We start from the raw sequence: 23,907 nt of genomic DNA, 5'->3' as shown, positions 1-23,907 counted from the left end.
TGCAATTTCTCGATTTGATCGGTGCATACACTACAAATAAAAATAAGAGAAATTTTACAGTTTTAATTATTAAAATCAACTATAAACAACTTGAATAAAAACAATGAAAATATCTAAATTAATAGAGATGATTAGGCCCTAATATTGCCGCTCCCCGGCAACGGCGCCAAAAACTTGACGGAATTTTTATATCAATGCAAGTTTAAATCCGATTTTATACCCGTTGACTGCAAGTATACAGGCCGAAATCGTAATATAGGGTATGTATCGGGTCAATCCCACGAGAAGCAAATTAAACAAGTTCTAGGCCCTTATTTTTCTCTATTATTTAGACTTACAATAAATTTAAGCAAGAAAATTATAATGCTATTGTCTACAAATCTGGTTTAATCAATGTTAAATGCAAATGGAAAAATTTCACTAAAGATTGAATCCAGGGATGTAGATTCCACTCATGGCATAAACAATACAAATGAATAGATTTACCTCTTATTATTTTTCTTGTTTAACCAGGATTTCATTTCCAATATTACCAAATCTCATTCTCATGATTTAATGGCCTAGAGCAATATAGTTTTCCCTATTTTCATGGTGAAATACTAGTTCTACTCTGTTTTCCTTCATGAAATGCTGGAAAATCCATTTAAGTGTACATCTATTTTCATGAACATACAACTCAAGCTCTACTTATGTTTTTTCCATTATTACTATCAATTCTCATTGACTAATAACAACTATGAACATGCTATTGGTGATCAAACAACAACAAGTAATTACAACTGCACAAATAGACAAGTTAATACAAGATATAACAAGTGTAAATCACATTCAATCCATATTATTTAGCCATAAGTTTCATCTACTCCCTAGATAAAGAAAATTAGCTACTCATGAATGAAATAAAAATCAAACTCACAAGTTTATTAATGCAAAATATCATAAAGTATAAGTACAAGAAAGATAAAAGAAAGTTTAGCCAATTGATGGTGAAACCCTCCAATTTTTGCTATATTCTTGTACAAGATGATTACAAATGAAAACTCCAAATGCTTGTCAAAGAACTTCTAGCTAGAGAGAAACTAGTTATAAGAAGGAAAACTAGCTACGTAAGGTTATTCTGGCTTCTCCCCTGTATTTCTGCATAAAAGGTGGTAGAAAGACACATTTTTCTTCTTCATGATTCCAACAACTCAGATTTTGTAAAGAAAGTCAAAAGAAATGTTGTTTTGACTTGTCAATAACTCATTTTGTCTTCCCTTTTGTTGCAGAAGCATGTGCCACCGAATTCAATCACTCAAGATAGCTGGAAAGTTTTGTGAAAAGTGAGAAAAAACGGCCGTGCCACTTGCAGAAGAGAGAAACAGATCCGAGCCTCGGATCCGAGGGGTGCAGAACGATCTGAGCTCGGATCTTATCGAGTCGAGGACTTTCTCTGATGGATCCAAGCTCGGATCGTTTGTCCTCGGATACACTGCTCCAAAAGTACAGACGAGGGCTCGAATCATCCTTTACTCACACGGATTCGAGTTCGGATCCGTGCTGGTCATTTTCCATTTTTTTACTTCTTTTCCTTATTCTTCATTTTTGCTCCTAGTTTCTTTTGTACTTTATCCTCTGGACGATCCTTACATTTCCTTCATCTCGTGCATGAATTTCATACATCAATATCCTTCACAATTTCACAAAATTAACGCATTAATCCATTCATTTATCATGTTTTGAACACTTAAACAATATTTAAGCAATTATCACCAAAAGAGTTCAAATATGACTTTAATCTTCTCAAAACATACCAAAAGTTCATGCCAAACTTGTACAAAATGCACGTTAAATATTCACTTATCAAGTGGGGTCCGCTTAAAAGGCTGAAGAAATTAAATTGTAATAGGTTTTCTTTTATTTAGAGAGTTTTGGTATTTGAACACCGATTTTTGGAGAGGAGAAAAAGGATAATTGGGGGGAACCGTTTTGTTTTCCTCTCGGGTGGGGCCAGCTGATAAGAAGGAAATCACTTCCTTCATTTTCGGCGGCTACCAACGGAAAAGAGGAATTAGACTTCCAGGAAGTTTTGGGGGGCTTTGACTTACGCTTTAGTTAGTTTGATAACATTTAAGAGAAAGGCAAGCGGGGGCAGCCATTGTGGACTTTTGGGAATTGCCTTTTCTATTTTGGTTTGACCGGAAATTGAAAGAGAGCAATCTCTCTGTACGTTCGGCTTTGGAAGACAATTGAAAGCAATCAAAATCAATTGTTCCTTTTCTTTCCTTGGTTGACCGAATTGAACAAGGGTCAATTTCTTTCGTTTGCTTTGATTAGGAAAACACGGAATAAAGCGACAAACCTTTTTGTTTTTCTTCTCCCTGATTGACCGATTTTGGAAAAAAGGAATCGACGGCTCTTTTCAACTTTGTTCACATGGCTTGTTCTCTAATTATGGAGAACTAAATCCCTTATTCTAGTCAAGGGGGCAACTGACGATTTAGTTCGGCAATTACTGTGAGATCTAAACCGTTTTTAATTGTTTCTTTCATTTATTGGTATTTATATGTTTCCTGTTTTTAATTGTTATAACTCTTGTGTATGATTGATTAGTGCGCAATAATTAATTGTTCGTATAGGCTATTTTGCTAAATAGGGATAATTGAATCCGTAATTATTTGATTATCTCTATCTCAGTAGCAACTGGCGTAATTAGATGGTTTATGTCAGGGAAACATACGATCTAACTTAAACAAACCCTCGTAGTGTGTTTGTTAGCTAAGATTGGGCTTTTCTGATTATTAATGCAATCTAGAAATTAAATCCTACGGTCGTACCTAAGGTTGTTTTCGGGTTAGATAAATAGTTAATGGTCGTATCTTAACTATCGAGAAATTAAGGAAAGGTTGGTTGTTTGTCGCGTGCATGACAACTATAACCAATCTATTAATAAATGTGAAATTATCTGTGAATCGATGATCAGTGCATGAACCATTTTCGAAGTATACCCTTGGCTAGAGTTCTCCCAATTATTTCTTTTAATTAATTATTTACTGTATTTGATTTATTTAGTTCATTAGCATTTAATCCCAAACCCCCCATTTATCTTGACTCGAAAGGAAATAAATTTCTCCCCAATCCCCGAGGAGACGACCCTGCTTGCCACTGTCTACTAGTTAGTGAATTTGTCAGATAATTAATTCGGGTATATCAGATTAAGCAAACTCTTCGGGAACAAGGTGAATCATGTAACCCATTGTACACTTAGAGTCCCTGCTCCAGTACCTAAAATTGATTATTGACTACTTTTGGTGATAGTTAGGTTTTATTTATTATTATTGTACAGATTCGGTACCTGTCAAAAATACATACTAGAGTTGTCCTTGGAGAGCATAGAGCCCGCTTCCATGCACACAGGGATACAACATCTGATTGAATCGTAGATCGGTCATGAAACCAACTTGGCTTTATATTAAACTTGAAAAACTAGTTTCAGTGTATATTAAATCGGAATCTTGTACAAACCCAATCAAAACCGGTACAATCCAACCATTGAACTGGTTGCCACTGCATGTATTTTTTGGTAGTTCACTAATATCTTTAATATTAAAATTAAAGTCAAAACAAATTTTAATATTATGTTTTGCTACTACTTTTTGGACGGTGAACCAGTTGAACTAGAAGCTCATCTTGTTTACCCATCAATCTAGGCTTAAAAACATTTTTTTTGTGCCGTGACAGTCTTTGACATAATTTTAAGCAAGTCAATTCAACATCTTAATGAACTTAACTAAAATGGTTCGGTTACTTTGAAAGAATGACAAACTTTGAGCTCCTGAGATTAATTTTTGACACCTTTGTCTGATTTTTTTAATTTTATTTTTTGCTGACGGAGTGGGTGTCTGGGTCAATCCTTACGGGGCCCAACTAATCCCACTCCGGTCCGGGAGGAGAGGCCCCATCCCCCCAAATACGTTAACCACGGGACTCGAACCCTTGTGGGGAGGCTGGACAACGGCCTTAAGGAATAAACCGTGACCAAACGAGCTGACCAGTGAGGGGCTCTTTGTCTGATTACTTTGTGAGAAAATTGTTACCGCCTTTTGGTCTTGCATCCAAAGGTGGTAGATGATCAATCATACTCTCAATAGCTTTGATGCCTTAATTCTAATTTTTGGGGATTCCAGGAAGCTCTTAATTCTAGTTGGAAAATTGACTGGTCCGGGTCTAGGTTGGGTCTAGACTTCCAGGTCCAGGTCCCTGCAAATGAATATAGGCTTTGTTTGGATCGGTAGTTTTTGTAAAAATTGTTTTTGTAGTCAACCTACAAAAAGCGGTCAACAGCTTTTCACCAAAAAACTACAGTGCCTACTGTAGCAAGACTACACCGTTTTAGCTCCTGAAGAGTAAAAATAGTTTTTTGGCCATGTGATGCCACAGTGTAAAGTTTCTTATCCTTTCTCTGTTGAGCTGAGCTAAGAACGAAGAAGCCTTTGGACATCAGCTCTTCCTTTCGAATTTCGAAGAGCGACCAACCAACGATTTCTGCAAGCGGGGCAGCCCATCGATTCCACACCTCCAGCCCGGCAGCTAAAGGAGTTAATTGGAACGAAGCTTGAGCTACACAAACAACTGTGCGCTTCACCTGAGCTTGCTGCGAACAGATCTGCAATTGGAGTCACAAGCTGTAGATTCCTTTCGTTGAGGTGCCCTTACGCGATTATCACTCGCTTGGCCCTGCTACAGTAGTTAATTCGGGAAGATATTGGCGGTACGCTGCTGCATCCCACAAGAAGTTCGGTGAAGCCTCCTCTTTTTCAAGGAACTTGCAGGTGAGTTCGTTGAGTTTTGGGTTTATTCGTACAGAGTAGGGCTACAGTTGAAATTTTTTATTTGGGCAACCATCTAAATTGATGTCTCTTTCTTCGCCTTCAATCTGTTTCCGACGATTGGAAAAAAAATAGTGACTGAACATCAAGTATTTAAACTTGTTCAGCGTCTTTAATTTCATGATGAAATTGGTCAGCCGATGTCATTTTTTCATATTGGTTCTTAATTGTAAATTATTGAAAACATTTCTTCACAACTTCTTTTGATTTGGGATTGCTCATTGCCGACGATCGTTTTTGTTATGCACATTCAGTGTTATTGGAATAGGCGCTTGACTTGTTTGCCGCATATTTTTTCATATAATTGACCCTCTTCAGAGCTATAAATGTACTCCAACATTATTGCCTAAATTGCACCAATGTATAATTTGTTCCGAACCAAACGGTGGCTGTAGTAGATTTAAAGTGCTGGCTGTAGTATATTTGTGTGTTTTCACAGTCTTGCTGAGTAATTTGCATGAGTTTGGGGACCTAATTTCTTCCATTTTATGTAAGTACTGCGGCTGCAGCTACTTCATTGTCCCTTTATTGTCTCCTCCTTGGAGCTACATGCCCCCTGTGACGCGGCGTGCTTGGAAGGGTAAGTTAGACTTGTCAGTTGGTCTAATTCTGTTGAAGTTTAGTCAATTAAATGACCTCTAGGATTGTATTTTCTATATATACTTCACAGTCTTGCGAAGGAGTAGGGGATTTAGCAATTGTTGTTCGCTGTCAGCTCAGGGAGAAAACGATTTGCAACTTTGCATAACTAATTACTTCAAGGTTAGCCAATTGCATTTAGCCTTCTACTTACAACCTCATGTGCGACTGCCTTCTCCATTTTTATATGACAACGAGGACACATTTGTCTGTTTTTTGACCCTTTTCGTCCAATTTTCTTGTTTATGTATCCTAAAGAGAAATAAGATGAAACCGTCAAAAGGGAAGTACTCAAAACGTAACAGTTTCACATCTGAACATGAATTTGCGTTTGCCGAACATCTGCTGCATATGCATAGGAATGGAGAGATATCGTCTCAAAACATCGGGAGCCATGTCATCCCCGAGGTTACTAACATGCTTCTTCAGAGGTTCGGAATTCCATTTCCCAGCAATAGTATTCGGTCGAAGTACTATGCCCTTCAGAGCCTCACTAGGCTTTACATTTCATTCAAGAAACGGGGCACTGGTATAGGGTGGGACTCAACGAACTACACCTTCATGATGGATGATGAACGGTGGAGCCAACTGGTTCAGGTATAGTTTGCTGGTTTCTTACTTTTAAGCCATTTGGAATTATTAAAAATTGCCCTTTCTTTGGATTTTCTCTTCCCCCTTGGATATAACTATTTCCCTGCTGGATTTACTTGCTGGTTTCTGTATTTTAAGCCAATCTGAACTATTGAAAACTGTCCCCCCCTTGGATTTTCTTTTCCCCCTTTCACTAACTGTCCCCCCGTATTATGCCCTTTACTTGCCGGTTTCTCATTAGGCCAATTGAAATTATGCAAATATGTCTCCCCTTTGGATTTTATCTTCACCCTCGCAGTTTAACTGTCCCCCTCCTTGGATTGACTTGCTGGTTTCTTACTTTTAAGCCATTCGGAATCAATAAAAACGGTCTCCCTGTTGGATTTTATCTTCCCCCTTGCATTAACTGTTCCGCCCTTGGATTTAATTGCTGGTTTCCTAACTCTAATGCAATCATATGTTTTTTAGAGTTGCATTCATTGCGCTTTTGCTGTCTTCTGCTTTGTTGTAGGAGAACCAGGCATACGTTAGATTCTACAACTGCTCATGCCTACTTTATCACGTGCTCGAAGAAGTTTTCATGAATCGAGGGGCGACTGGGGATTTCAGCGCTGGATATGGAGATTCACCGCCCAACTCGGCCGACGAGCAGCAAATGGAGAGAGCTGCTAGACGCTGTTCAGGAAAGGGGGTTGTGGACGTGGATTCCTCCAAGGAAAACGTTCCCTCACAGCCTGTGAGTCGGAAAGAGAAACAAAAAGTTAAGAACAGCAAAGGGAAGCGCAGATCGGGTGACATGTCTTGCGATTCCTTCTTCTCACCATCGTCCCCCCAATTCCAGCAGTACGTCCGCATCCTAGACAGCATTGACACACATTTGAGCTGTAAAAAGAGCAAGAGCGGGAGTGCAGAGGTCTCTTCACCTTCGAAGAGTCAAAAGGTTGTTGTAGATGACGATGCGCAGTTAGAAGCTGCAATGGTGCCTCTCTGCGCGCTTGGGCTAGACATAAATGTTTACCTTAAGATGGCCGATCTCCTTCGGTCCAAAGCGGAGCGTATCATTTGGTTCTCCTGCACCACAGACGATGCCCGGCTTGCGTTTGTGAGACATCGAGGGCTCCTCCCACCCGCATAGATGCTCATACCATCCGAGTTTTAGTCGTGGCAGCCCACTTGGATTGTCTTTGTGTCCCCGAACATGCAATTTCACTATTTCACTTTTTATTTTTGTTTGATGTAGTTTGGCCTTGGAAACTTTGACGGCGGATTTTTCTATTTGTGTACCCCGAATGAGTCTATTTTTTTTTCTGAATTTTAATAATTCGATTTAGTGACCTTTTAATTGCTGTGTGTGCTCGTTCGAATAGATTGCTGTAACTTTTGGCTGTGTGTGATAATAGGCTTTGTTAGAGTGTCATAAGCAGGGATAAGATGATTTAATCGTTTGGTAACGTTTGGAATTGGTATAGTTATACTTGATTTCAAATGTTCATTAAACAGCTAGCCAATTCTTTGCCTTCGGTCGAACCTAGTGAGAATTTTAGATTGCACCAGTTGTTCTATATCATGTTGCCTAGGTATTCACCATACCTAGGGATTGTATAGGATTTGTGGTACATTTGTAGCCAAGCTTCGCAACTTGTTAACTTGGAAACTTTTGCTAAGCTTCTTGGCCAGGTATAAATTATACCAGATGATTAGAATGTTTTGCGGATTTATTGTTCCATAGGTGTGCAACTTGTTAACTTGGAAACCAGCAAGTATGCTTCTGTTGGAAACTTGTATTTGTGAAACTGCAAACTTCTTATTTTGCTAGGCTTTACATTTAAAAAGTAGGTTCAAATAGCCAGAGCATTGTTATCATAATAGGAACAAGATGTGAACTTCATAAGTTGTTATCATGATTGTTCTATATCAAATATTTGTGCATATAGCCAGAGCATTGTTGGGTTCTATTTTTAATCCTTTTGATTCCTTTCTTTGCAGGGTATCCTGAATTTTTATTGCATACTTGATACTGATAGCAGTGCAATGGATAATCAGGGACATATTCAGGGCGGATACTTAGATGACGAGACGGACGATGTTGATTTCGATAACATCCTTTTGGGAGTTGTGCTCCTAGGCTTCATGTTCTTCGACCCACGCTTTAACCGAGTTCCCAGAAGAAGAAGAGTTAGAGATAGTGTGCTCTCGGGGAGGGACTATGTGCTTGAGCTGATAAATGGACATGAGGACAGAATTATTGAAAACATGTGCTTGGATGTTCCCCAATTCCTGATGTTGTGTGATTTGTTGGTTCATCGTGGTTATTGGCATGCATATCCTTCACATCAGGTGGGGGTTCATGAATCCGTTGCATTAACTCTAATGTGCCTGAGCCATGATGAGTGGCACCGTGTTCTAGCCGAGCGGTTCCAGCATTCTACGGAGACAATAGATCGACATGTTCGTCGTGTGTTACGAGCATTAGTTCGCCTCGGTCGTGATCTCGTTAGGCCAACAGACTTCGATGGGACTCACCCAAGAATTTTGAACAATGCATCACTCATGCCGTGGTTCCGGGTTTGTGTTTTTTAGCATTTTATTTCAACTTTTTCGCAACTCAAATTTCAATTTATAATTTATTGAAATATTTTATGGGGCTTTGTATAGGATTGTGTAGGAGCACTAGACGGGACACACGTCTCCGCTTGGTGCAGCTCAGAGATACGAGAGAGGTTCATAAATCGGCATGGTGACTTATCCCAGAATGTGCTTGTTGCCTGCGATCATGATATGCGCTTTGTATATGTTCGAATCGGTTGGGAGGGTAGTGCTCATGATGCCCGAATTCTCCAAGATACCTTGCTAGATCCGAATTCGGGTTTTCCTATGCCACCGCCGGGTATGTGATAAACTTTTTATGTTTCAAGATAGGCATTGGCAGATTGTGCATAATTATGTGGTAGATATTTTCAACACCTTACATAAACAAAATCAAGAAGAACCTATTGCTGTATTAGTAATCAAAGCCTTTTAACCATCAACTTGACATCATTGACAGGGAAATATTATGTGGTAGATGCTGCTTATAGAAATATGCTAGGTTTTATGGCACCGTTTAGGGGAGCACAGGGCACACAGCATGAGCGGGCAGCTAAACGTCTGTTCAACAGGCGGCATGCATCGGTTAGAAATATTATTGAGCGCACATTTTGGATTCTTAAGAAGCGTTTTCCAATACTCAAGGGTCCAATGCAGAATTATCTAATAGCAACACAAAATAATATTGTGCTTGCATGTTGTACTTTGCACAATTTTATGCGTGCATACTCCCCAGCAGATGAGTACTTCAACGAAGAAGCAACCCTCGGAGCCATAGCTGATGCACAGATAGCAGGGGAGCAACAGCAGGTGGGCCAACCCATCGATATGTCGGAGCAGGGCATCTTTAATTGGAACGAAGATCGGCGGGCAATGGCGGCGCACATGTATTGGAATGCGCATAACTAGGGGACACTACGAGGCTTTGGACCGATAGGCCTAGAAATAAAAAAGTTTAATACGCTTTGATTGAAAAACATGTGATTTCCGCTTGATTTCGAATTTGTGTCAGTGTTATCATGTTATGTCTTTCAGGACTCGATTGTTTATCTTATATATGCTAACTCGTGGTTTGCACTACCTCCGTATGTGCACCTCAATGCTAATTGCACCATGTGTTTGTGGATGATATTGTACAAAAATCCCAAAAACAAGCTGGCTCCGTTTGAAGTAGCAGTTTTTGGGGGTCAACATTGAAAAATTTTGCTGCAGCAGAATTTTTAGAATATATTTTGAAATATTTTTAACAAATATTTTGAGATATTTAAAAGTAGAAGAGTTTTTAAAATATATTTTGAGATATTTTTTAAAATTTAAAAAAAAAACAAGTTAAGTTCCTCTTGTTACTCCAAAATTTGTTAATTGGCCGTAGTGTGCTACTTCTCATACTACTTGTATTGGAAATTTTAACTCCTTTATAAAAGGTCACTTTTGCTTTGTTGCTGAAGTTATTGGGCAATTATCCAATTCTTTTATATTCACTTTTAATAAGAAGGTGTTTTTTAAATACTGTTCAATCCAAACGCAGGTATTTTTCAAAAACACAGAGTTTTTCAAAAACAAGAATCCAAACGTTACATGAAGTTTTTCAAAAAATGCTACAGTTAAGTTTTTTAAAAACAACTCCAAAAACAGGTGATCCAAACGGAGCCATAATAAGTTTGATATCCCATAAATTGGAAAATATGACATGACATAGCATGATTTTATACTCTCTGTGATCAATGGTACAGTTTACAATTTTTTCTTGAATATCTTAATGGTTAGTTGTACGACCATGGAAGAAAAGTATTCTTCAACTGAATTCTAGCAATGAATTCTGTGTCGAAGATATGATGAGAAACTGAAAATACATCAATCTTTACCGTGTTTGAAAAAAAATGCAATTTATGGTGAAATATATGTTGATTACTAGTAGATACTATGGATAGTAATGCCCATTGATGAATGCTTGATTGGTAAGTCTAGATAATTGAAAAAAAAAATTCTTTTTTCAATTAAAAGGTTGACTTGAGCAGGGCTTACATGATCAGTTTCTCATGTAGCAAATATACGAATTTCTATGTCAGATGACATGATCATTTGAGACTTAAGTTGCTGAACTCTTGAATGTCAACCAGATAATACTTTGTGTAAGCTATATGGTTGTATAAGAACCTAAAAATTAGTTTATTATTGATTGTGATTTTTGCACGGCTGCAAATAGTTGCACAAGACTAAAGTTGATGCCTTGCATTTGCTTGTGATTACACTTATGCCCTTGACCTTTAACTTTCTCAAAATAATTATTTATGCTTTTCATATCAAATTAACTAACTAAAGTAATATATGAGGGACATTTGTGATATTACATTATTTTCTCTCTCTCTCTTGAAACCAATTTTTTATTGTTTATTTTTCTCAGTTGAGTTAACATATTACAAGATAATTAGTTTTAGGAGATGTTTCTGATATTTTTTAAACCTCAAGGAAGACCCATGCAATTCTTAGAAACCTTAGGAAAGGTTTCTGACCTCTATAAATTACCATTCCAACTCCAACTCCAACTCCAGTCACCCCTGACGCCCTCCTCTTCTGTCTACCCCCATTTCCTGCAAAACCAATCCACCAGCCATGGATCTTCTCCTGCTGGAAAAGACCGTTTTGGGCCTGTTTGTAGCCATCACAGTTGCCGCCATTGTTTCTAAACTTCGGGGCAAGAAATTCCAGCTGCCTCCAGGGCCAATCCCAGTTCCCATCTTCGGAAACTGGTTACAAGTTGGTGATGAAATGAACCACCGCATCATCACTGACTACGCCAAAAGATTTGGTGAAATCTTCCTGCTGAGAATGGGGCAACGCAATGTCGTGGTGGTTTCATCTCCTGAACTTGCCAAAGAAGTGTTGCATACTCAAGGCGTGGAGTTCGGCTCCCGCCCGATAAATGTGGTGTTTGATATATTCACCGGTAAAGGCCAGGATTTGGTCTTTGCCCCCTACGGCGAGCACTGGAGGAAGATGAGAAGAATTATCACTGTTCCATTTTTCACTCAAAGAGTTGTTCAGCGGTATAGGCATGGTTGGGAGGAAGAACTTGCAAGAGTTGTTGAGGATGTTAAGAAAAATCCTGAATCATCAACAAATGGGATTGTTCTGAGGAGAAGGCTGCAGCTTATGATCTATAACATTATGTACATGGTTATGTTTGATTACAGATTTGAGAGTGAGGAAGATCCTTTGTTTAATAAATTTAAGGCTATGAATGGACAGCGGGGTAGGATGTCTCAGAACTTGGAGTATAATTATGGTGATTTTATACCCATCTTGAGGCCTTTCTTGAGGGGTTACTCGAAGGTTTGTAAGGAGATTAAGGAGAGGAGACTGCAGCTTTTCAAGGATCACTTCGTTGAAGGGAGAAAGTAAGTTAAAAAATCTGGCCAATTTTTTTTCTGGTGAGTTTTTGTAATTTGTAGCCTAATTAAGTCTGTAGTGTAGATTATTGGAGTATTGCAGAAACCTTTTTTCGGGAGATATGCTAATAAAGGATACGGTTAAAAGAACTAAAGAAGTAAACCCTCTCCAAAGTAGGTAATTGCATAAGTGAGGGGTGCAAAAGAAAAACCTTGGAAATCGAGCAATGACAAAAGATGAAAAGTCACAAAGTCACAAAGAATGTTCGAAATAGAAATAACAAATAAATAAAATAGCAAGGCTTTAGTGTCTATAAAAAAAAAGTTTGAAGGTTAAATTACAACTAAACTAAAGTCCAAAGGGATTTAATGCATTTAGCACCTACAATTTTTTTCTCCAACTCAACAGCAACATGTGTAGGAAAATTTTAATTTCTAATGGGGATAAATTGGTCATTTAACTGATAAGATTGATGAAGTTACTATTTTCGTTGATTTAATCGGGTTCCAGGATCCAAGCTGCTTGTCGGAATCAGTATACGAGGCTTCTTGCAACAAGGCTAAAAGTTGAAGGAGGTTTAGTGCTTTATAATCCCTAGGATAGGATCAAATAGTTTGTCTAAGTGCATATTGCATACTCAATTTTTCTTTCTTATTTGTTTCTTCTTTTTTTTTTATGTAATTATATTTATGCATTTTGCCAGAACGTTTTGAAAATCAGATTGAATCGCCAGGTGGCTTATTTGATAATGGAGGTACTAAAAGAGCATCAAAGGAGAGAGAATCAGGGCTGGTGTTATTGGAATTCCATGTGATTCGATGTAATTATTGTACTTTTTACATTATTTAGTGTATAATCACATTATATTATTATATTCATAGAAAAAAGCACGTATATATAAATAGAATACTTAATAACTATATATATATATATATATATATATATATAGTATAATGCTATAACAAAAATTGACAATTTAAATATGTAGAATAATCGGATTGAATTATACAAACATGATTGTACCTATACTCAGTCTGGAATAGATGGGGAACCTATCCTCTAGCACAAGACAGCAAAGTCAAAACACCTTCAATATTAATTGTGGAATTAAGGGGAATTAGAGGGCCGAAGTAGGATAGCTGGGGGTCAGCAAGTTGTAACTGACCTAGTTAATGAACTACAGCTTGGAATTGTCCTTAGAGAGCATAAAGCCTACACATAGAGGGATAAAACTTTTGATCCATTGAACTGTAGATCGGTCATCAAAATGGTTTGGCTCTATATTAAACTCAGAAAACTAGTTTAAATCTATATTAAAGTAGAATCTTAAAAAAAAACCCAATCAAAACCGGTACTTTTTTTTTTTTTTTTTGTAGTTTGGTAATATCTAGATTATTTGATAGTAATATTTTAAAAAAATGTTGAATATTTGAGCTGGACTGTGAACCTGTTGAACTGGAAGCTCATCTGGTGCACCAATCAATCTAGGGTTAAAACCATTTTTTAGCCGTGAGGCCCGTGACAGCCTTTGACATAATTTTAGACAGGTCTGCTCAAATGTCTTGCTCGAATAAAATGGTTAGGTTACCTTGTCAGATTGCTAGAAAATTGTTACAGCCACTCTGGCCTTGCATCCAAGCGTGGTAAATGATTCAGCATATTCTTAATAGCTATGGTGTCTTAATTCTAATTTTTGGGATTCCAGGAAGCTCTTAAGCGCAAAAAACATGGATAACAACAGTCTGAAATGTGCCATAGATCATCTTCTTGAAGCACAGCAGAATGGAGAGATTAACGAGGATCATTTCCTTTATTGTGGAAAGCATGAATGTTGCGGGTACGTTTCTTAGCTCTTTAAACAACTAATTAATCATGTTTACGCCCAAACTAATTACATTTCCCTGAAATCAGTGAAACTAGTGAAGCAAATATAACTTCCTGATGTAACTAATTAGTTTGTCATGACCAGGTATGGAGACACCTTTATGGACACTTGAATGGGGCATTGCAGAATTGGTTAACCACCCACAAATCCAGAGCAAGATGCGTGATGAGATTGACGCTGTGCTTGGACCTGGTGTGCAAGTCACTAAACCTGACATTGACAGACTACCATACCTTCAGGCAGTGATCAAGGAGACCCTCCGGTTTCGAGTGCCAGTTCCTTTTTTGGTGCCTCACATGAACCTTAACGACGCCAAACTCGGTGGCTATGATGTCCCTGCTGAGAGCAAGATTTTGGTCAACACTTGGTGGCTCGCAAACAACCCAGAAAACTGGAAGAGGCCAGAGGAATTTAGACCAGAGAGGTTCTTGTCTAAGGTTGAGGCCAATGGCAATGACTTCAGATATCTTCCGTTTGGTGTTGGTAGGAGAAGCTACCCTGGGATTGTTCTTGCTATGCCAATTCTTAGCCTCACTTTGGGACGCCTGGTGCAGAATTTCGAGCTGTTGCCTCCTCCGGGGCAATCCAAGATTGATACCACAGAAAAAAGTGGACAATTCAGTTCACATCTTTTGAACCATTCTACCATTGTCTTGAAGCCAAGATCCTTTCAGATCTGATCATCTTATTCCTGAATAATATTTTCTAAATTATTCTGCTTGGACACCAATGGTACATGTCAATAAATTCAGTGAATATGAGAAACTTTTAAACCTTTTAGCTGGAAATAATGAGCAGCTGGATAAATAATTACGATCCAGTATGTGCTGTGTCTATATGACTGAATTAAGGATCATGTGCACGTAGCAATCCTGCCACTTTCTATTTGACTTTTGTAATGTTAGTAGTCTTGGAAATCCTACAGATATTTCTAGCTATCTTTCCTGAAGAACAATACAGGAATTAATGATGATTTCCTATCATTTTGTATCGTCTCCCTAAATAAGTAGAACTGGCGTGCTGCCATAGCTTGAATTTGGGTTTCTGCTGTTTTTGAGGGCTACTAATTTGGTGCCCATTGCGTAGTTTGCGTAGAACTGCTGCCTGGAAACCACTTATCCATTTTCAGATTACTGCGGCACGAATTACAACTTTTCTAAATTATACAATACGAAATTGATTGACAACTCATGACGACCTTTGAACCGGACAACATTACAAGAAGAAGAAAAAAAGACATGTCAAGATTGAAGTAAAAGACTAAAGCAAGATAGATTATACAATTTATCAACCAAATTGCATGAAACTTAGTACACAAAACGGAGACATTTTGGACTTGGCCTTCGGAAGATACTAATACTGTACTTTAATAAATGATAAGAGATCCAAAGTGCAACTCTCAGCTATAATATCATTCTGGATAGGCCTCTATGATGGAAAAGCAAGCAGGGATTTCAGTCATAATACAACGTTGGACGCCTCCTCTATCTAATAGTTATTTCCACTCAGGTTCAGTCCTCTCCTTACCACCAGAGCAGTGAGCAATCATTAGCAAATCAAATAATCAAATATCGTCCCAGTGCTGTCAAATAACCCATCACCATCAGGCTTTAAGACCACATCAATAATGAAGACTTGCCCGCTTTTTCTGGTATTGCTCTTCGACAGTTTTTCAGTATTTTCACACAATCTTCATCACCCCAATCATGCATTATCCACTGCATTGATGAAGAAAATGGCTCAAATGGTGCAAGTAGATAAATTCTGATAATCTGAATTCTCAATAATGATTTCCTAATTACTCTGCTCGGCCACAAATGGTGCAAGTAGATAAAGTCGGTGAATATGAGAAACTTTTAAACCTTTTGGGCTGGAGATAATGAGCAGCTCGATAATAATTATGATCTGTTATACGCTGTTTCTTTATGACTGAATTAAAGATCATGCAAATGAAGCAATCCTGCCACTTTTTATGCGATTCTATAATTTTAGCATTCCTGGAAATCCTACAAATATTTCTCGCAATCTTTCCTGAAGATTAATACAAGAATTAATGATGGTTTCCTATCATTTTGTATCGTCGCTCTGAATAAGTGGAACGGGCGTTCTGCCATTGCTTCAATTTGGGCCATGCTGGTTCTTCTGCTGTTTCGGAGGGCTACTAATTTGAGCCCATTGCGTAGCTTGCGTAGATCTGCTGCTTGGAAACCACTTACCCATTTCAGATTTGTTAGCACGAAAAATTACGCTCACGGTAGAAGTAATTTTAGCACATATAAAAAATATGTAGGAAGAGAAAGAAAATAAACGCACAAATAAATACTGAATAATTTATTAACCCAAAATTTAACAATAATAATAATATTAAGTCGTAACTTTCGCTCACGACAATTCATAATTCTTAACTATGAGACTTTTTCTCAAATCTATTTTTCAAGACTAATAACGTACTACCAGTCTAGTACGTTATTCTTCAAGTAATAACGTACTAGACTAGTAGTATTTATAGACTAGCAAAACTTTCTAAATAAATACAATTATAAACTGAAACTTACTTGAAAATTGATTTGAGATTTCCTAAATTGATATGGAAACTAAACAAGCAAGACACCAAAAAAAATTATGAAACTAAATACTAAAATAGTTTGGTTTAATTTGCTCCATTGACGCCACCCTTAAACCAAACTCTTGATATTGAAGCAGGTCCAATTCCATCTCGGGTAACAATTTCTATGCAAATCTCTATTGCGATATAGCTGACATGCAACTTCATCTTATTGTCGGTTATTAATTTCATCTTTACACGTGACAATGAACGAAATTTGTACTTCTCGAACAATTTCTTTGCTTGATCAGCCTTGTCAAAAAATTCAACTATATCCACCCATTTTTTATTAGATACTCCATAATTTAATTCATCTATGTCACTAATAAAATCTCCCAAAACCAGAAAACCATAATTTCCACCATCAAGATTTTTAACATCACCATGTTTTTGTGTTAATTGATTCACATTGACAACTGTATTAACCTTAGCAATATCACAATTTTCAACTAAATCGTCCACTCCACAATTATTCTCAACAAATTCAACTATTAGATTTTTCTCCTTTAAATAATTCATCAACTCCCACAAAATCAAGTTTTTCTATATCGCCATGATCTTTAGGTACATCTTTAATTTCATCAATGATTTTACTTTCTTTCTAAAACCACATGTGAGATTTCTTTTTGAGCTGTAAATTTTTCAACTACATGTGCACCCACAATTTTTGCAATTTCTTCTTTCTTTGATTCATCAAAAAATTCTTTTTCTTCAATCACCCCAAACAAAGTATACAAATCATAATTTTCAACCATATAAAAAATTTTAAAAGTTTATTTATTATCAACAATCACATTCTCTTCCAAATTAACTTCCCACTCCAAACTAATTTTTGACTTATAATTAGATTCATATGGAAATTCTATCATTAAAATATAAAAGAGATCTTACCAAAATCACTAAGGCGATTGAAAAGAGATGATAAGCCTTTTATAATACTCTTCAACCATTGATTTTCGCAGCATTTTGAAAAATAATCTGGCCTTCCTTCTTTTAATTTCTTTTGATTGACCATTATTTAAATTGATCTCAAGAAATTCACCTAAACCACACTTTTTAAGATATTTGTGCATTATTTTTGACCATTCAGATCTTTCTTTATCACCACTAAGTGTGCGTAAAACTTTTAATTTTTCACCATTGAGAAATTCTCTCTCCATGGCAAACCAAAATAATTTACGTATCTTGACAAATATTTTTGTCTTCCCTGCTTGAATTTCTTGGCCTCCCTAGTTTCAGGTTTGATCAAAATTCACTATGACAACCGACAATTTGGCAGGATTTTTTTTTTCTGATTACTGCACGACATCAACAATCATGACAAAATCCCTCTTTTTAGACCCCTATCCAATTAGGGTTTTTCCCTAATTCCAATCAATGAAGGAGTATTCTAAGACCAACGCTTGTGGTCCAAAATTTCAATATATGGGTACTCTACCACAAATTCTGTACTCTTCTATGGCACAAGTTTTTCTACCAAAAACTTTGTATAAACTCTATAAACTCTCCGGGCACTATAGACACCCAAGAATCAAAATTTTGAAACTAGGGCTCTAATATCACTTATTAGCAAGAAAAATTACATGCATAGATGGAGCAATTTTAGCACATATAAAAAATATGTGGGAAGAGAAGGAGAATAAACACATAAATAAATACAAAATAATTTATTAACCCAAAATTTAACAATAACAATATTAAGTCGTAGCCTTTCGCTCATGACAATTCATAAACCTCAACTATGAGACTTTCTTTCAAATCTAGTTTTCAAAACTCAACTCAACTCTCCAAAATTCAACTCGACTTTTCAAGTAATAACCTGTTAAGTTGTTCGTATTTATAGATTGACAAAACTTTCTAAAATAAATACAATTATAAACCGAAACTTATTTGAAAACTAATTTGAGATTTGCTAAATTGATATGGAAACTAAACACACAAGACACCAAAAAGAATTAGGAAACTAAATATTAAAATAGTTTGGTTTAATTTCCTTCAACATTACTATGGCACGATATACAACTTTTCTAAAATTATACAATATGAAAATGAATGACTACTCATGACGACCTTTAAACGGGACAGTATTACAACAACAGGTAAAAAGGAAGACATGTCAAGATTGAAGTAAAAGACTAAATCAAGATAGATTATTACAATTTGGCAGCCAAATTTCATGAAATATCTTGCACATTCCCTCTGGAAGCTACTAAGACTGTACTTTACATAAATGATAAGAGATCCAATGTGCAACTCTGATAGTTATAATATCATTCTGGATAGGCCTCTATGATGGAAAAGCAAGCTGGAATTTCAGTAATCTTGTAACGTGGGAAGCCTCCTTTATCTAAAAGTTTTTTCCATTCAGGTTCAGTCCTCTCCTTACCACCGGAGCTGTGAGCAATCATTAGCAAGTCAAGTATCATCCCAATGCTGTCAAATAACCCATCACCGTCAGGCTTTAAAACCACTTCAACAATGAAGACCTTTCCTGTTTTTTCTGGTATTGCTCTTCGACAGTTTTTCAATATTTTCACACAATCTTCATCACACCAATCATGCATTATCCACTGCATTGATGAAGAAAATGGCGCAAAAGAGAAATTACACATTGAATTAGTTAAAATCTTAAATTGACAAGAGGCAGAACAAATCATGGTTGTCTGAGGGTAGAAAGAAAATACTCACAATTAGCAATTGGCAATTCCAATTGCTGGAGAAAATATAGACACTATCAGTAGTGTGATTTAGACACTATAACTATAATGCATATACCACAAATGCAATACAGATACTAATATAACAATTCTGTATATTGAAATGTATACCCTAGACTCCTTCCACAATGTCAAAACTTTCTCGAGTTCTCAATCTTTTTGACAATGGTGGAATCACCACCGTGAACAACTTCAACAATTGCTTAGTTGCTAAAGCACCCAATATGCACGAAAGCAGAGAGCAAGGTTTTAAAACCCATACCAGACTAGATGGTCAAACGGGTTAAATCATCGAGTGGTTTGCTTTTTGGTCAGATTAGACTCTCAAACCGGTACTATATTTTATAACTCGGATGAACCAGACAATTCAACAGTTAATCCATCAATCTGGAACGATTTGCAATAAACCAACTGGTAAATTAGCTCCAAATACACATTAAACGATAACTTAGATTTGAATACAACCAATTATCAAAGTAAATTGTCTTCAATAAGGCACAATAAGTACCTTATATATTTATGTCATGCATTAGACTGTCTATTTCCATTTTCTCTACTTTCTAGCAAGTTACACATGACCATTTCTCTCTCTCCAAATTCATATATCAAAATTTTGACAAATGTATAAAAGCATACCAATTTTTTTTCCCTGAATTTTTTGGGAATATACAATAGTTACTTTTGGGTATTATACCTTCAAAATCAATTCATCGTTGGGTTGTGAAATAAGTATTTTGGACTCTTGGATAATAATAATTTCAAAGATTCAAAATATAAACTAATATCATCATTGAGAGATATACATTGAGGAAATGGTTCCTAGAAGGACCATAGAATTTTCAATCTCTGGATACATCACATATGTAACTTTACCTGTTGGTATGACAAATTTTGGTGTATAATAAGGTAATATCGGTGAATTTTATCCCAAGAATCTGACATTAAATCTAATGGCAGAATCTGGTCAAATAAAATTTTTTAAAAAATACATGCTACCACTTGAAATTATTAAACGGAATCTCGAGAATTTGATCCTTCATGACAATGAAAATTTCACTATTTAATTCACAAGAAAAAACCTCTTTGGCTATGCATGGAAATTCTAATGTGGACTAAGTCTACGCGTTAGAACATCTTCCCAAAAATGTGCCGCTCACATTTGCAGTTCACACAGGACTCACAAACTGTAAGATGGTGCATCCATAGGTCCATTCTATTATGTGCCTTCTCGTATACAGGAAAACCACAAGAGCATATCTTATCTTGGAAGATTTTTGGATGATGGATAGGACGTTTGGATAAGATTTGAATTTATTTTACACCCACCTCCACTAGTACCAATATAATAGTCAAACGTTCTTCCCTTTTTTTTTTTGGTATCATACTTGTAATTTAAATTTAAATTAATCATTGAATAGTGAAATAAGTGTTTTAGACTTTTCGATTATATTAACTTTAATCATTTAAAATTTGAACTCTTATTATCATTAAGAGATAAAATAGGATATTATGTAACATTAGTTGGTTGGTTTTCTCCACCACGTGCTTCACATCCCTCCTTCAAAATTCATTAACTTTAATCATTTAAAATGTGAACTCTTATTATCATTAAGAGATAAAGTAGGACTTTCTGTAACATTAGTTGTTTGGTTTTCGCCACTATGTGCTTTATATCCCTCCTTCAAAATTCAATCTGGGAAATACCTCCAGGCTAGCATTACTTGCCTAGTCAGTCCTTGTAGGAATGAGACTTTGGCCCCTTCCCCCTGAGAATTTAGATATTCTTATATTTCCCCTTCAAATATTAAATGTATTTACATATATCCTTGGAAAAAATTAGACTTTGTCCTCCAAAACTTTTTACAAAAAATGTAAAAGTATTCCTCATCTTTACTAGTTTTGGCCACTCTGCCCTTAAATCTCAACTTCTGGTTCCACCAGTGACTACATTCACGTGCCCTTGCCAAAAGAAAAAAAAATGATAACTTTTTTGTACCCTCAAGAACACAAAGCAAAGAACTTCTAGTGCCCTTGATTAGTCTAGGCTATTTCCACCAATTCTTTTTCAAAAGGAAAATGGTAACTCTACCAAGTCCAAATCAAGTTCTCTACATTATGCAAATATGACCATCAAGGTTAGCAAACAAGAGATATTTTACATTCTAAACTACAATGTCGTAATTTAACTAGGCCCTTCACATGCAAAAATAGAAGTAATTTGTGGGAGTTAAAGGAGAAGTGATAGTTGAGCTCATACTTAAAATTGAATTTTTATTCTTTTTTTCTGCAATCTTGTGGGAAGATAAACACATTGCATTTTGATTGAATATTATCTGACTTGTATTATTTACTATGATGATTTTGTATTGATGCATGCGAGATATAAAAATCTAGTTGAAAAAAGGATGTGTTAAGAAATAATCAAATTAAACTTTTCTATTGTCTCAATCCAACCGCACATCTACGGAATGGCTGAACTAGGCTCAAATCGAAGAACTTTGTTTCAAACTTTGAAGTTCTATGCTTCATGCTATCACCATAAAGGAAGAAAGACATTCAAGTCAGAAACGAGAAAACAAGAAGATTTGGCAGTAAATTTAGCAAATTCTAATACCTTCATGAAGACTGCTTGAGCACTGGGGATGGCATCAAACATGTCACCACCAACATGAGAAACTCCATCATACTTAGGTGCTGTAGCGATAACATGCGGCAAATCAAAGTTGATTCCTTTGATATGTGGATAAACCTTGACAATCTCAGCCATGGTTGCACCAGTCCCACCCCCAACATCCACAAGTGATTCCACACCATCCCAATAAGTACCTTTAAACACTGAAAGAATTGCTTGCATTGTAATCTTCCCAGTACATTCCATCCCATCATTAAAAATCTTGTTGAACTCAGGGTTTTGTGATGCCATATCCCATATCTCTTTTCCATGAGCTTTTTGGAATGCAATGCCGCCCTCTCTTACACAAGTACTCAACTGATGCCATGGACTTAAAAGCCATGGATGGTTCTCCATTAAGATAAAGGGAGTCATGCTCAACTGGTCATTGTTATTTAGTAGCCACCGGGAGGCGGTGGTTAGGCCGTAGAGGGTGGTGGAGGGAGTGTCTCCACCATTTTCCTGTTGAACATCTTCTATGGATTCGAAGATATTGTTGCGGACTAACAACCTCATGATGCGTGCCAGATATGGAAAACTTGGGGACGAAGAGTTGGTGATATTGGAGGAGATTTCGGAGAGGGATAAGGGGCGGCCATGGGAGTGTATAATGTCAGCTATTTGGAGCTCCACAGCACATTTTAAAGCCATGGAGTCTACAAAGGCGAACATTTGTTTCCATATCTGTGCTTGACCGTGAAGAAGTTTTGATGCTGCGTCATGTTTGTCCATGTTCTCTTTGTTTTCTCTTTCTCCACTATATGTGGCAAATGAAGAAGGGATGGAGGGATTTAATTGTAACTAGCTGTTGATAGGAGAATGATGGAAACCTACATGATTTGTTATCCTATATATTGTGATAAGATTTTGGTCATATTTTCCAATTTTAAGGTGTGTAGAAGAAACATTCTTTTTTCCACAAGTATATTAATCGGTTGATGTGATACAATAAGGTATGGATACAAAAAGCTAAACAATAAATTAATAACACTTGCAGACTGTACTAATAGTGCCCTTACTATTAGCTAGGTAACATTGTTAGTTGGAATACTACTAGTGTGCTTACTTAAATGCTAAATTAATTGACGGATTAATCATCTTGTATAAAAGTCAAGAGAGATTATATGGATAAGTGCAATAGTTACAAGGGATAAAGTGGATATTTATACAAATCATAAGTAGATTACATGAATATCAATATTTTATCACACACCCTTTTAAAGCGCATTTGATATAAATACTGTAACTAATTGTGCATTCCTTCCATTTTTTGCTTTACATAAAATGATAGGAGGGTTATGTGGTTATTTTAAAATTTTAAAAGGGTCATCTAACATTCTATAAAATCACAGGGAGTAATAAGTAATTTACCCTTTAATTAACTCTTGTCTTATATTGCAACTGCAGCACACAAGTTGGCCATCCGCTAATGAACTCATACAAATAGAACACCGCAAAAGAGGGAAAAAAAATTCTTTTGAGCTGCTCTTTGTTACAAGTACACTACAAGCTAAATCTTTTGAAGCCATAAATTGACAGTGTCAGCGTTAGATAATTAGCAATTGAATGTTGGTATGCATTTGCTTTTGTTATCAAGGTTGGCATTAGAGGTTTTAGGTTTTTCTTTTTTCTTTTTTCCCTTTTCTTTTTTCTAAGATTAAATATTAAATAGATGTCGAAAAAACAAAAAAGTATTAATTCTTGTTTGAGTATCCACCACACTTCAACTTCATTGGGACGGTGGACTTGAATTGTCTGCAGTTGCAAGTGCAATCGTGTCATACAATTAACGGTCCAAATCTATTGAAAGAAATCGATTAGCTCAATCCGGCTGTTTATTTGAATTGTTTATGAATCAGTTTAGACAAAAATGGATTTCTTTCAGCAAATCAAGGTAGTACATCGCATGGTGTGGCTCCAAGTGCAGCCATGCCAGCCCACAATCCCACTTTAAG

At 36.5% G+C, this 23,907-nt stretch overlaps 1 protein-coding gene and 1 pseudogene across 1 annotated transcript; one reads left to right on the top strand and one right to left on the bottom strand.

The window, feature by feature from the left end:
- The first annotated feature begins 11,297 nt into the window (after nucleotides 1-11,297).
- Nucleotides 11,298-14,639, top strand: LOC113704736 (trans-cinnamate 4-monooxygenase-like; annotated as a pseudogene).
- Nucleotides 14,640-18,519: 3,880 nt separating this feature from the next.
- On the bottom strand, nucleotides 18,520-22,761 carry LOC113704194 (xanthohumol 4-O-methyltransferase-like). The gene is made up of 2 exons (XM_027225924.2): nucleotides 21,896-22,761; nucleotides 18,520-19,134 (listed from the first exon to the last, which is right to left on the bottom strand). Exons 1-2 carry the CDS (start codon nucleotides 22,682-22,684, stop codon nucleotides 18,835-18,837), a joined length of 1,089 nt encoding a protein of 362 aa, XP_027081725.1. The 5' UTR covers nucleotides 22,685-22,761; the 3' UTR covers nucleotides 18,520-18,834.
- Nucleotides 22,762-23,907: the final 1,146 nt, after the last annotated feature.

The sequence above is a fragment of the Coffea arabica genome, chromosome 8e (assembly GCF_036785885.1).
Source record: "Coffea arabica cultivar ET-39 chromosome 8e, Coffea Arabica ET-39 HiFi, whole genome shotgun sequence".
Lineage (NCBI taxonomy): Eukaryota > Viridiplantae > Streptophyta > Magnoliopsida > Gentianales > Rubiaceae > Coffea > Coffea arabica.
This window is presented reverse-complemented; position numbering and strand designations above follow the sequence as displayed.

Coding starts and splice junctions, on each gene's coding strand:
- LOC113704194 (XM_027225924.2), bottom strand. CDS start 22,684: ATGGACAAACATGACGCAGCATCAAAACTTCTTCACGGTCAAGCACAG. Junction 19,135..21,895: donor CTCAAGCAGTCTTCATGAAG/GTATTAGAATTT, acceptor TCATCAATGCAG/TGGATAATGCATGATTGGTG.